The sequence below is a fragment of the Aspergillus viridinutans genome (genome assembly GCF_018404265.1).
Source record: "Aspergillus viridinutans IFM 47045 DNA, scaffold_5, whole genome shotgun sequence".
Taxonomy (NCBI): Eukaryota; Fungi; Ascomycota; class Eurotiomycetes; order Eurotiales; family Aspergillaceae; genus Aspergillus; species Aspergillus viridinutans.
In genome coordinates this window covers 447410-461307 of record NW_025091221.1, presented here as the reverse complement: position 1 = coordinate 461307, position 13898 = coordinate 447410, and the positions used below count along the sequence as shown (strand labels likewise).

At 49.5% G+C, this 13898-nt stretch overlaps 5 protein-coding genes across 5 annotated transcripts; 1 reads left to right on the top strand and 4 right to left on the bottom strand.

The window, feature by feature from the left end:
- Positions 1-572: 572 nt before the first annotated feature.
- Positions 573-3028, bottom strand: Aspvir_007097 (alpha,alpha-trehalase; the record flags this gene model as incomplete). Its single annotated transcript, XM_043270282.1, has 5 exons — positions 573-702; positions 757-2498; positions 2567-2688; positions 2763-2835; positions 2903-3028. 5 exons carry the CDS (start codon positions 3026-3028, stop codon positions 573-575), a joined length of 2193 nt encoding a protein of 730 aa, XP_043126217.1.
- A 935-nt stretch (positions 3029-3963) lies between these two features.
- Aspvir_007096 (putative potassium uptake transporter) lies at positions 3964-8453 on the bottom strand (the record flags this gene model as incomplete). Its single annotated transcript, XM_043270281.1, has 13 exons — positions 3964-4216; positions 4268-4311; positions 4365-5082; positions 5153-5267; positions 5321-5629; positions 5695-5724; positions 5776-5903; positions 5965-6109; positions 6179-6315; positions 7492-7707; positions 7769-8072; positions 8129-8363; positions 8424-8453. 13 exons carry the CDS (start codon positions 8451-8453, stop codon positions 3964-3966), a joined length of 2664 nt encoding a protein of 887 aa, XP_043126216.1.
- Positions 8454-8951: 498 nt separating this feature from the next.
- On the top strand, positions 8952-9947 carry Aspvir_007095 (deubiquitinase OTU2; the record flags this gene model as incomplete). Its single annotated transcript, XM_043270280.1, has 1 exon — positions 8952-9947. The coding sequence occupies one exon, from the start codon at positions 8952-8954 to the stop codon at positions 9945-9947; it is 996 nt and encodes a 331-aa protein (XP_043126215.1).
- A 130-nt stretch (positions 9948-10077) lies between these two features.
- Aspvir_007094 (putative thiol methyltransferase) lies at positions 10078-11051 on the bottom strand (the record flags this gene model as incomplete). The annotated part of the gene is made up of 2 exons (XM_043270279.1): positions 10078-10437; positions 10560-11051. 2 exons carry the CDS (start codon positions 11049-11051, stop codon positions 10078-10080), a joined length of 852 nt encoding a protein of 283 aa, XP_043126214.1.
- Positions 11052-11774: 723 nt separating this feature from the next.
- Positions 11775-13767, bottom strand: Aspvir_007093 (gamma-glutamyltransferase family protein; the record flags this gene model as incomplete). Its single annotated transcript, XM_043270278.1, has 4 exons — positions 11775-13049; positions 13117-13466; positions 13523-13541; positions 13603-13767. The coding sequence occupies 4 exons, from the start codon at positions 13765-13767 to the stop codon at positions 11775-11777; spliced, it is 1809 nt and encodes a 602-aa protein (XP_043126213.1).
- Between the last annotated feature and the right edge of the window lie 131 nt (positions 13768-13898).

The window sequence follows — 13898 nt, the reverse complement described above, 5'->3', positions numbered from 1 at the left end:
ATATCTTCGTTATCCCCCATGTAGATTTTGGCAATGTGATGATGTCTTTATGGAGGTATTAGATTCATCCGAATGCAAAGCTGTGAATGAGATGATGTTATTGAGATCGAATCGATTATACCTATAAAAGTACTCTATGTGGATATTCCCGCCGGAGAAAACTTATTTTGTCTCCTCGCAAACAGGTTGCAATTTGACTAAATGACTGTGACTTGGGAAAGAAAGAAAGACATTGAGGTGAGACAGAGCTAGACGAGCAAAAATTTTCCGTTCCTTTCTGCTTATGCTGACATGGCTTGGGAAGAAACATGCCGACTGGGACGACAAGAGGATAGCATCTGCAAAATCCAGAATCACATCAAACTCCACGGTGCCTGAAAGGGTCTTCTGCATCCGATTCACTTGAATCGAATATTGAGAAACGAGCCGCAATTTAGCGATTAAAATGATAATACTAACGATAATCAACCTGCCTCAAATCATGATGGATGCTTCTCTAACCAGTAGTAGAAGATGCTCCGAAGAAAGGAGAAACCTGGAAACTGGAAGTAGTAAGCGTGGAATCGCCGATTCTAATAAGCGTCCTGCACAGCTATAGCTTTGCTATAGGTATCCCAAGGGGTGATGGCTCCCAGCGCGCGCCGTTGATGGGCGTTCAGGAACTCCAGGCCGTACACATAACTGGCGTTAACCCAGCCAAACCTGTATCCAATCGTCAGTCATCTGGTGCGAGTGGCTGAAGACGTAGACACTTACCCTTCTCGAGGCGCTCCCTTGAAATCTACACCCTGGTTGCCATATTCGGCATCGACCCGGTGTGGATCGATAGGACGAGTGACGTCGTATTTCTCGACGACAACACCGTTAAAGTCAACAAAGGCCTTGGTAATCATAAACAACCACTTATAGGCCAGACGCTCAGCCTCCTCCTGGTAGCCGTATCTCAGCAGTCCCGTCCAGGCCAACATCTGCTGCGGAGCCCAGCCGTACGGGTAGTCCCATTGCCGGTTAGGCCTGTCAAGACCAACAGCACCGCGGGACTCCTCAGTTCCGGAAACCAGACCACCGTAGGCCTCAAATCTGGGCAAAGCCTTCCTCACCATTTCTGCCGCTTGGTGCGGTGTCGCGAGTCCGGCCCACATGGCCCAGAATGTCGTGGCGCTCTCATAAGTCGTCCGCTTCTGCAGAGCCGTGTCATAGTCGAAGTACATGCCCTTCTCATCATCCCAGAGGTAGGTATCCATCCGCACCTTGCGTCTTCTTGCACGACGATCCCACACGGAGGATGACTCGCTTTGAATATCCTTGGTCGACTCAGTGCGGAATTCAGGAGGAATTTCTAGCCTGTCTTTGAAATAGGTCCGGATAATCCTGGCGATATCGACCTCGTACTTGTACAAAAGAGAGTTCAAGTCAACCGTGGCCAGATTAGCGCAGACTCTCTCAAGACGGTAGCTGGTATCGTGGCCTGATTCGCGGACGGCCCTATCGTGCAAGAAGTACTCGTCGAGCTCAGGTTCCTCGACTTTGCCTTCGTTGTAAGCCTGGACAAACTCTTTGAACCCCATACCATGCTTTTCGGCATAGGGAGTGAGGATATGCGTGAAATGGGTCGGTTCGGTTTCGGGAGGGACGCCCCTTCCTTCTGGACGGTACCTGGACAAACCCGACAGCTCGTCATAACGCGGTGCAGCCGTCCAGACGCTGTAGTATTCCTTAATCGCAGCGAGTGTTGCGTTGCGAAGGAATTCCATTGCATCCGGCTCGTTCTTGATACGCTCATAGACGCGCAGGGCCATGTCGGTCAAAAACGGTGGCTGAGAACGAGTGAGGTAGTATGAGCGGTTGGCATTCAATATCTTGCCGTAATGCTTGATACAGAAGCAAAAGTTGATGACCATGGCCTTGGCCAAGTCCACTCTGTTGCTGACCAACAAGCCTAGAGACTCCATGTAGCTGTCCCACCCATACAACTCGTTAAATCTTCCTCCTGGAACAACAAACGGCACACCAACGTATTCGGTCTTTTGGGTGGATTCATTGCGCTTCTTCTGCATTGCCAACGCGAGCAATCCAGGCTTAGAGTTAAGATCCCTCACATAGTCCGGTGTAATATTCGCGTCGAGCATCTGCACATCAAGTCGCAACTCAGGGTGCTCCTGGGCAATCCCCCTGTAGTACTCGAACTGCTCTTGGGCACCGGTGGGGATATAAATTCGGGGCCGCGGGTCATCAGTCCAGTCTTTCGGATCCCTGCCGGCGACTTGAATATTGGAACCATCAATGCGACGAGTAAGAGCGTCCCAAAATGAATTTTTGATAAGGCGAGATAGACGCGCAACAGGGTTCTCACTCAAACGAGCTTCGTCGAGAATGATGTGCTTCCTCCCATAGTCTTTGGCGATGGTGAGCTCCTGCAGAAGATTGGAAAGCATGTACGTTCCTCGCACGTCGAATCGGTTGTACCCGGATGACGCAGCAGTTCCTACGGACAACACCTGAACAGCACAAATCAGCCGTCGCTCGAAGTATGACTTGCACCATTCTGGGCCAATGAGTCACATACCTTCGGACCAACATCCTCAATTGTTATCTGCATGTTCCTGTCCGTATCCTCCCGTTCCAACAAGCTCTGCAGGGTTGTGTCGACATCGATAAGGAACTTTCGTGGTTGTGCGGAAAGCTCATCTGTTGAGCACGTGCAGGTCAGTCACCGCAACTTTGTTCTCAGTTTGTTCTTCGCAGGGGCTTCGGATACATACCATGGCTGCCTCTCCTGGCAGGAATCTTGCCCAGAAGATCCTGGATATCCTCGCGGTTGAATGCTTTCAAAGTCTATGTATTACCGAGAATGGTCAGCAAAATGCCCCGGTCTCCGATCTCTCGTAAGCATGTAACTCACCGAAGAAAACGCACGCCTGCGGTCCCGAATCCGCGCAACTGAGTCCTCGTCTCCATAATAAACGTCAGGATCAGAAAATGGATCGAGAGAATTCGTTCGTCGATGCTGTGTATTGGACGAGCTCATCGTCTTTCGGTCGTGGAAGAATAAATGGAAGGGATCTCGGAGTCAAAAAAGGCTAAAATAATGATCAGAGCAAGGATTGTTGGGCTGAACGAGGTAAAGCGAGAGCAATGACCGCGCCAAAAGTCGTCCGTGGCGTTCTTTCTGTGTCGCTTAAAAATTTGCTATGATACTTGGTGTCTGAATTCCAGATTGCAACACAGTGTGAAAAGTTCTCAGAGATAAATGACGAAGGGAAAATGATAGATAAAGGGGAGTTCCACACGAATTGGCCACACCGATCAATTATTAGTTACCACAGACGACGGACGGAGGAATGACAACGTGCGCCGTGGGGGATGCACGTTATCTTTGGTTTTTCTTTTTTTTCTTCGGATTCCGCTTGATTTAGCTTTCTTTCTTTTCCTGTCCAAGTGACTTCCGAAGTTGGACTTTCTGAGTAATTCCTGGACACTTCAACTCCGACAATGATAAAGAGGTTCATTGTGCTGGTATGACGGCATAAGTGAACTGATGATGTCGCCGCTCCACAGGGATCCATCACTACATCATTGCCGCTCATCACTACTATCTTTCGTAGCCTGTAGATAGCGTATCCACAGAGTCAAAGAAAGTTATCGATAGCAGTCTTGACAAGGATATGCTCGAATCGAGAACGTGCAAATGGAGGCGGAGGGGCAGAATGAAATAAATCTTATCGAATCGAATCAACAAATCATAAGTAACAGATCGGAGCGAAGAATAAGAGGGAAATGTATCGAAATCGGTTGGTTACGATCAAACGGTTGTATAAAATTTACCAATGTCGACCACGGGTGCATATGATAGATCGAAGCCCTCTACCAGAGGCATCAACAACAACAATCCAATATCAATTCTAGCTATTCGCTTGGAGATGTCATTCCTCGATTATTCTTCCATATCCCCACGCCGCTTCGCTATTTTGTATGGTATCGTCTAAAACTGTTCAGTGTCTGGGATCGACGTCCAGCAGAAGACCCAGCAACGAGTCTGTCATCTCCCGCAAGGCGTTCGCCAGGAAGCAGTATCGCACGATCAAGTTGAACTGGCAGCCCGCGATGGCGTCCTCGTATCATCATGGCACAGATGACGATTTTGCTAAAGACGCTAAACTGTCCACAGAATGAGGTTGTCACATTGGGGTATCCCAGACTGAGGCCAACGTTTCCACTGCAATAGATCAGACATCTTCGGAAGGCAAGGAATAGATACTGTACTCACTATGCAGAGACAACCTCAAAGAATATGGCAAACACGCTAAAGGCCTGCAAAAAGTCAGTGGTGCGAGCTCTAAAACGAAACAAGACTGGAAACCAACAGGTTCCGAAGGGTCCATGATCCTCCGTGCCTCGGTGGCACAGATACAGAATATACCAAGAAATATATACCAAAGATCAAAGCTGAGCTGATTGCGCATATGCGTTAGCACGTAATTAATCCCATTGCTTTCATCCAGCTCATCCTGATCAGAGGGATATAGCCCAAGAGCACGTTCTTCGTACGTATTCGATGCACGGATGCTGATGGCAATCGGAAAAATCGAAATGTACATCATGACTAGTAAGCTGAATTGAACTGCAGGGTTCACTTCTGCGAGGCTGAAGGATGAAGTTCCGGTATGGCGTGCCGAAGCAGCCTGAAAAATGGCCGCGAGGACGCGCTGCCCACCGGATAAAGTGTTGACGGCTGGATTATGGAGATCAAGCAGCACAATGAGCAAGACGTCCACAAAGTTCAACGCAAAAAGAATTCCAAAGAGCACCCATGTAGGTCGGCTACGAAAGAGCAGCGTGTAACAACGGCGTGGATAATTCAACAAGAAGCTCAGCGGCTCCTTGAGGGATGAATGTTCCGGGGCGCATCTGAACACGATCCAGATGATGAGGCGCAGAAAGCAGGGGTACATAGTATGGCCTGCGTACGCGAGAAAGCTCATGACGAACATCGGGAATGCCGCGTCTCGAAACGAGACCATCGAGTCAGGAGTAAGTGTGAATCCTAGGTTGTCAACCATCGTCTGGGACGTGTACAAGGCCCTGCGGGCAGCGAGCATAGTAAGCCTTGCTGATCTTGGACTGTTCAACGCTCATGCAGCAGCAAACCTACCACCAGACGTTTCCTTGTCCGCATTCCTTCAGATAGTCCCTGTATTTGGGATCCGCATGTTGAATCCAAGGCACGAGGCAAATGACACCAAAGACATGGAGGCCAACAAAATAGCCTATGCTCATATGTCAGGTTCTCCGGTTGAGCATGAGATAAGTCTGCTCTCACCAAGTGTTATCTTCAGAAGTAGCCTGAGACTGCGATACTCTATTCCTCCCAGCGCCTCTCTGTCTTCAGAGGTCAGGTTGTAGAACGTTGAGTTTCTGCCGAGACTGGCTTGTGACGAAAGGCGCGGCAGCTGCGGGTCTTTAGCAAGGGGGATGGTTCTCCTAGACTGTCGCTCTTGAGATCTAGAGGGATAAGACCCTAGCACAAACATCGACGAAGCCACACGCTTCAGCGGGATGCCGCTGACCAAAGTTCGATGGCGAGCTATATCGGTCTGATGATCTTCATCTTCGGCGCGTTTGAAATGGTCTGGTTTTGACACATATGTATTAGTATTTATCTCTCTTGAAGATACACCTCTCTAGGGATCATACCGTGGTCGTCTATCTCGGTGATAGCATGACCTAGACCCTGTTAGCCAGGACTGAGTTCCTCAACTCAAAACCAGGGATTACCTCTATCGCGTTCGCGCGGCGAGGGTATGTGTAAAGTCTTTGAGTCTTCTGCAAAGGAAATCTGTCTGTGTTTGGTCGAGTTGTTGTCGCCGTTGTTGTCATTGTCTGTGACGATGCAATCGTATTCCCTGAAAACCAGCTTGATGCTTAGACAACCCAGATGGAATTCAAGTCAGTGGTAGTACTCACTTAGCCAGCTTCAACTGATTATCAAATACAGTACTCGAGTGCAATTGCCCTGTATTGGCTTCTGGAGGCCCATCGGCATTGAACTTGGCTGGTCGCGCTTCTGCATCTTTCGCGTGCGATGATTCTGATTGCAGAAGAGTAGGTGCTTCACGAAGTTAGCAACAAGAAAGCCTAGATCAGATTGAATATGCGATAGATGAGCTGTAACACATACCCAGGTTTTTCAGATGCTTCTCGAACCAGTGCAGTCGCACAACGACCACTATAAAATTGATAAACCCGGCGTTGGCCACAATGGGAACAAAGTACAGAAATAGCTGTTGATAGGTCTTCAACTCCTTCACGTCAACACTTTTTTGCTCGGCTTTTTATCAGCAAGTGTTCTCAATGGACTTCGGAGTGAGGTCAACAAACGGGTTCAGTCCTGATTCTGTCGAGGAGCTCACTCCGAAAAGGTAGGCATCGACTGCACTTAGATTGCCGTACGGATAGAGGATAACAATCCCTAAGATGCCCAGAGTAACAATGTATGCATCTTATTTCTGATGAGCTTGCATAAAATGATGTGAGTCAGATAAGGTTAACGCACAATGCAAGGTTATGAAATTAAGTGGTGGCTTCCACATTCCTTGCTCTCAAGATAGATCTTGAACCGCAACTTGAGATACACCCTCGCAACCAGGTCGCCGATACTTCTAGGGTGAGTCCAGGAACCGCTGCTAGTCCAAATACTCTTAGAGGCTTTCGTTTCGTTCAATTAAGTGGTCCTGAAGTAGAACGTTAATATATTGGACTCACACCGAGTTCGCCCATCTAAAGCTTTATAGTATAGAGCGCGTTAGCTGAGGGATTTGCCAGACCAATCCGAAGCTCACCAAACAGCAACCCCACGCGACTATGAAGCTCCCCTGCGTCGATAAAGCTTCAGATGTAAGAGGCAATTATCTCATCCACTGGTTAACAAATGTCGGAATACGAGCTCTCAAGGTATTTTTACTGAGCCACCGCCATCGGGCTGGAAATGATGAGCTGAGACTGAGAGTCACAAAGGACGATCTGTCAGCCTGAAAACCTCGATTTGGTCAAGGTGAGACCTGCATTTACCTATCACAACTTTTACGGCACGATGGCATCAGAAGATCTGCTCAGTTGACTCCTTGATGCTGGGGAGTTGGGTTGGTCAATCCACGCCAAGGCAATATTACACTCTCTCAGAACTGGGTTAGGGTGGCTATCTCGCGGACAGAAGTATCATGCAAAGTCCTAGAGATCCACTGAAGTGCATAAGTTAGATTAGACACGTGGATATCTTTGACCCTATTTTGCTATTATTATTGCCAGAGGTCAAGACTTGTTGCATTGCAACCCCTGCTCAACTGCTCATAACAAGTGGAAGACAGCCACAACCAAGGGAATAATCTGAGATAAACTCGGCAACTCCTTCTTGAATAGGTTATGATAAGCGTGTCCATTCGAACATTTTTGCTTTTCTAGTCTGCGCTAAGCTGGTTGTTGTATGTTGTCTACATCTTCGCAGCAATCGCGCTACCACCGTCCACAGCGATCGTCGCACCATTGATGTACGAACCGGCCCGACTGCTGAGGAAAAGGCAAGCACCAGCGACGTCCTGAGGCGTGCCAATACGGCCCAGTGGGTTAGCACCTTCGATAGCATCCCGGAATTTCTCCAACGTGGCGGCCATCATCTTGCTCTCGAAGGGACCGCAAGCAAGGGTGTTGGATCTGCGGAAAGCCATGTCAGTTGCCTTCTTCGACGCACGGAATCAGCATAAGGTGTACGAACGTGATATTCCTCCTGCCAAGGTGATGTGCGAGGACACGGCTCAGATGGTGCAAGCCAGCCTTGCTAGCGCTGTATGCGAACGTCTCTAGAGCTGGAACTCTCAACCCATCAATGCTACCGATGTTAATGATACGAGCTGGATCAGTCGGCGCACCAGCCTTCTCAAGAAGAGGCGTGAGGAGCTTGGTGAGATCAAAGACTCGTTGAAGGTTCAGGGTGAGAACTCTGGTCCAGGCAGACGAGGGATATTCATCGTAAGGAGCGCCCCAGTTTGACCCGGAGTTGTTCACGAGGACATGAAGCTCTGATAAAGCATGAGATTAGCCTTCCGCCTGAGCAGGGCTCCCAAAACCAACTTACTGCTTTCGCGCTTGGCAATCTCTTCAGCTAGCCTCTTGCATTCCTCCTCCTTGTAGAAGTCCGCGGGAATAGCATATGCCTTTCCCCGGCCAATAGCATTCAGCTCCTGCACGGCCTTCTCGCAAGCCTTGGCATCTCGAGACGAGATGTAAACTGTTGCGCCGTTGGTGACGTAACCTTCGGAGATCATGCGCCCAATGCCTTTGGCTCCGCCGGTGACCAGCACCACTTTGCCCTACATAATTGTTAGCAATATGCAAAATGTTGGTGCGCAAGCGAGAGCACCAATACTAACCTCCACATTGAAGAGACTCTGGGTATCCATGGCAATAGTGTCAGAAATGATTCTAAGGCGGGGAAAAAAAAAAGATACGAATGAAGGGAACGAGTTCCAAAGAATCTTTCAAGGGAGACGTGTCTTCACCATGGTCGAGGCGAGGAATGCCCTCCTCATATAGTCTAGCTACGATGCTTATCCGACGACCGAGAGACTGTTGCACAGCTTGGCGAAGAATACCGAGGCTGTTCGGAGCAGGAACAACAGAAGCACCGACAGGCGCACGCTATGCCTAATCTATGAAAATCCAGGGCCATCTGGACGCTTGTGTGGGGAGGGGCGAGTCCTGTTTCATGATTATTATCGCAAGTCGCAGTTGTTCTACAATTGTAGGGCGTTGGTACCATGGATGGCATTGTCGATTTCAGCACCTTTTAATTTGTTTCATTTACATTCTCGCATATTTACTTGGTTTAGTCTTGCTCTCATACCCCAAGATTATAGATTTTTCGCTTTACCTTGCATTTTGCCTGCGTTTGACTAAAAATGGAAGAGCTATTAGCGAGACATCGCAAGGAGCAGAAAGATCTTCAGGCGCGCATCACACAGAAGAAGAAATCAGCTACAAAGAAGACTCGTCGAGGAATAAACGAGGAATGCGAGAGGCTACAGCGAGAGCTCTCCGATCGTCACCAAGCCGAAATTGCAGCGCTCAACGGCGAACCTATCCAGCCAGTCGATGGCTTCGAGGGCCTTAGTCTTCGCGATGCCGATGTTGAAGATGCAGATACAGCAGAGAAACCCACACCAGATGATACACAAGGCACAAACAGCCTCCCGGAGCCTTCAACGACCGACTCGACTGCGACCTCCCCACCTGCCTCCGCCCCGCGTACGAAGAAACCGAATCGACAGAAGGCTCGTCTGGCACGTCGGGCAGCGGAACAGTCGGCTCAGTCGGCGCTCGCCGCAGAAGAGGCCGCAAAACAGGTTGACCATCGTGGTAACGAAAAGGAGGTAATGGAGGCTGTCTACAAACGACTCGGCTTGAAAGAGGTGGAAATCAACCCAGATGGGCACTGTCTGTACTCAGCTATTGCCAATCAGTTGGACGAAGCAGGGCTTGGGCTAAGGCCTGATCCACAAAGGATAGTCATTCAGCCCCAGACACAGTCTCGGATTGATACGGTTGCTTCGCCCAAACATGATGGCTACAGAGCGGTTCGAGCAGTGGCAGCGGATTTCATCGTCGAGCACAAGGATGACTTCGAGCCCTTTATGGAGGAACCGTTGGATTCGTATACCCGGAAGATCAAGCTTACGGCGGAGTGGGGAGGACAGCTGGAGCTGCAGGCAATCGCTCGGGCGTATGGAGTTAACATTAATGTCATTCAAGGCGATGGCAGGATAGAGAAGATCGAAGCCGGCGATATGGATGGAATTGATGAGGAGGAAAGAAATAAACGAGTCATCTGGTTGGCATACTACCGGCATACGTATGGGCTCGGAGAGCATTATAATGCACTTACGAAACAATCATAGAGCAGCCATTCTACAAGGGAGAAACATGCGATTTGATATCTGGTTCTCGAGTCTGCTAATTGCTCTTAAGCGTCTCAGGATCGTTGTCAGGGTCCCGAAATATGCCACAAAGAACAAAAGGATTGACGAGCTAGTTCGGGCGGCGCCATATCGATACTCGGTCTTGGACCTCTCCTTCCTCATTCTTCCCAATCTCATGCGTCCGAGCTGGTTGCCAATATGCCACTCGCTCAAGCCCCTGTGGGCTTGGCACTTTTGATGGGTCAATGCTACATTGACGGTTTGCATCATACGGGATCTCTTCGCCAGGGTGGCTCAGATGTGCCATATAAGTCTCGGACGTAGAGGCCCAGGGAGGGCCCTGTAGTGACGGATCCTTGTGCCTTGGATATTCAAGGCAAATGAGATGCCCACGCGGCGAATCTACCAGAAGCTGGGTATGTCTAAGCGCCCATTGCGGGCGCATTGACGGGTTCAAGGCGCAAAAGAACTATCAAACACAGCAGTTTAGCGAGAAAACTACAGTACTGCGATATAGAAGCTAGCTGACTCTGCTCCTGAGAAAGAAACTAGAGACCAAGCCGGGTGCATTGGACAATGAGATCCACATACCGTGTAGTCGTAGATCAAATCGAAAGAATTGCGAGGCAATTGCAGCTTCTCCAACCAAGTATCCTGGAAGAAATCACCCTGCACGAAGGTGATTTTGCCTTGACCAACCCCCGCATCCCGTACGGGATACTTATCCCCATTCTTTGCCTGTTCCTCTTTACACACCTCAACGGCAGTGGCGCTATATTCCAGACCGCAGGCATCATACCCGAAGCTGGCTAGGAGAAGTACATCGACACCTCTTCCGCACCCCGGGACTAATGCCTTCTTCCGGTACGTGTTGCCCTGCGCATCTCGGCCAATGGGGCTTTTGATGATATCGCGCTTCTCGATCAAGGTATCCTCCAATGCTGGGTTGGGAAATCCTCTGTCAAAGGGGAGAGGTTTACCCTCGCTCTTATTCCAGAGCTCAGCCCATCCTTCAACGTAATTCTCCTTGTATCCCGCCAGGAATGCCGGGATACTGGAAGGGAGTTTGGGGTCGTTCGACATCAATGAGATAAAACGGAGTCTATGGCGATTTGTCCTTCAATTTCGCTCGAATCCAGCTCGTCGGTGAATCAAGGGGTGAAGCCTTGTATACTAGGTACGAGGCGGGGTAAGTTATGGTACTGGGAAGCCCCAATAAACAGTTCGCTTGGGTTCGGCCAGTATACCCACTTCTTCTCCAGGATTTCAATCGGCGATGTCTCAAACTCTCTCGTAATGACTAATGATTCATGAGCTAGGCGATCAATTATATTGCTTCTGTAGAAGGAAATCCTCATTTATGCACAATTGTGCCAAGAACTTGGGAGATCAATGAGGGGTCTCCAGCTCTCCGCGTCCACTCCATATTCGAGATGAAGGATTCGTCAGTATGCAAGATACCTATTATTTTGACGTGGCATGTTACCCTTGCGCAGCAAATGAAGACCAGTAATCAGAAATAATCTTAGGCAACCTCGAGAGTACCCCGCTATATCGGCGTGCACAAGAAGCTGATTGATGCTAAAAAGCAGGTCATCTAACATGCATAGGAAACGATATCACAGGGAATTACACGGTTACACCCGGGCCATGCGGAAATTAGCAATATTTCGAAGCTTGGGGAGACACTGGCATCCACTGCTACAAGATGGCCTAATCACCTTGCAAGTCTATCTTTCAGAGAGGAGATCTGCGATAGGTCCACGTTCATTGACTCATACGTATCACAAAGCTGAGTCAATTATTTTATACTGCAGGGATCGCCATTCCATCTCCTCTGGGGTCACTCCCCGCACTGTAGACCAACTGGCCATCGTCGTGATGACAGCGAATGATCTGTCCGCGACCGAACATTCCCCTCTGCCACCCGGTCAGGACCTTGACTTGATGTCCAAGCCGCTTGAGGCCTTCAATTGCTTCGTCACTGATACCCTCCTCGATATGGACAGTCGGATTGCCAGGCCCAGAATCAGCCGCGATACAGATCCGTGGAGCATCCAGCGCTGCTTGAGGATGATAGTTGAACGCAAGCATGTTGAGAAGAACCTGGACATGGCCCTGTGGCTGCATGAAACCACCCATGACCCCGTAAACAGAGTGAAGAGAGCCATCTGAGCAATTGGTGATCAGCGCAGGAATGATGGTATGGTACGGCCGCTTTCGTGGAGCCAACGCATTAGGATGAGCTGGGTCCAGAGAGAAGTTGGCGCCGCGGTTCTGTAGCGTAAAGCCACAACCTTTCGGAATGATCCCACTACCGAATCCAGCATAGTTACTGTTGATAAAGGAAATACCGTTGCCCTCTTCATCAGTCACGGCGAAGTAGACTGTGTCGCAGTGATTGTGAGCTGGACTACCGTGATCGACGATGGCTGCCGCTTTCTCCGGGTTGAACAGCTTCGCCCGTTCGGCCAGGTACTCCCTGGAGATCAGCTCTTTCGACGGTACCCTTTCCACATCTGGATCCGTGACCCACCAAGAAGCATCGGCGAAAGCAATCCGAAGACTTTCGATAACAGCGTGAAGGTACTCTGTCGAGTTGTGCTGATCCTCGGTAAATACAGGGATCTTTCCTGTCCGTTCGAGTTCCTCAAGAATACCCAGGGCCATGAGAGCAACGATGCCCTGGCCGTTGGGTGGGTGCTCCCATATCTCCACCCCTTGGTTTGCTTCACCGTCCGTTCCAGCGGCCTGCTTTTTGACTATATCTTGGCCCGTGAATTTGAGTGAGATAGCTTCAGTATTCTGTGTTCCGGTCTCAGCATGATACTTAAGATCATCCAGGGTCATATAGCCACCCAGGTCCTGGACGACCTTGACCAGCTCTTCTGCAACTTCGCCTTCATAGAACCCCTTCTTACCCTCCGCAGCGAGCTTTCGGAAGGTCTTGGCCAATGTCGGATTCTTCATAATTTCACCAGGAAGGGGACTTCTAGCACCATCTTTGGCTTTCGGATCAGACTTGAGCATCTCCCGAAAATTTGGAGATGCATTTCGTAGCAGATGTTCACTCTCACGCCACTTGAAAAGCAGTCAGAATGGTACATTATACTACAAATGCTGCACAAATGAAAAAGGATAAACTTACAAAGTAGGAGGATAATTCTGACACAGCGAATCCTTGCTCGCCCAATTCAATTGCTGGTGTTAGGATCTGCTCCAATGACAGCTTGCCACTGCCGAATCTCTCCACTGTGTCTACCCATCCGGCCGCTGCGCCGGGGGTGGTCACCGATAGGACGCTGGTCATTGGGATGCTCCTCTTCTCATCGGCACCGAGGTTCAAATCTTCTCTGATCTTCTCGAGCGTCGCATTGGCGGGGTATCGGCCAGAACCGTTGAGTGAATGGACTTTCTTTGACTTTGCATCATAGAATAGACAGAACATATCTCCACCAATCCCGGTTGATGAAGGCTCAGTGATATTCAATGCGGCGGCTATTATTGAAACGAGTCAAATCTGGTCATCAGCGCTCATTGCATTCAGCACTTACCCACCGCCACAGCAGCGTCCTGGTGATACATATTAATCAGTGGAACTGATACCCGGAGAAATATCCCATTGCACACATACCGCAGCATTTCCTCCTTCCTTCAAGATTCTATGGCCCGCAGCGGCTGCCAGAGGTTGGGTACATGTTACGATGCCTTTGGTACTGTGGACAGTACTCCTTCTACTGGCAAACGGGACAAAGTCCGGATTCAGTTTGGAATAAACAGCGTGGGAGTTGAGAGGCATTTTGAAGAGAAATAACAAGGGCAAACGAAGAACGGTAGACCGTGAGCTTGAGCAAGCAGAAGACGGTGATTAAACGATGAGGGGCGGGCGACTCTTAAGTAGGACAACAGATGTAGACTCATAGGGACCTA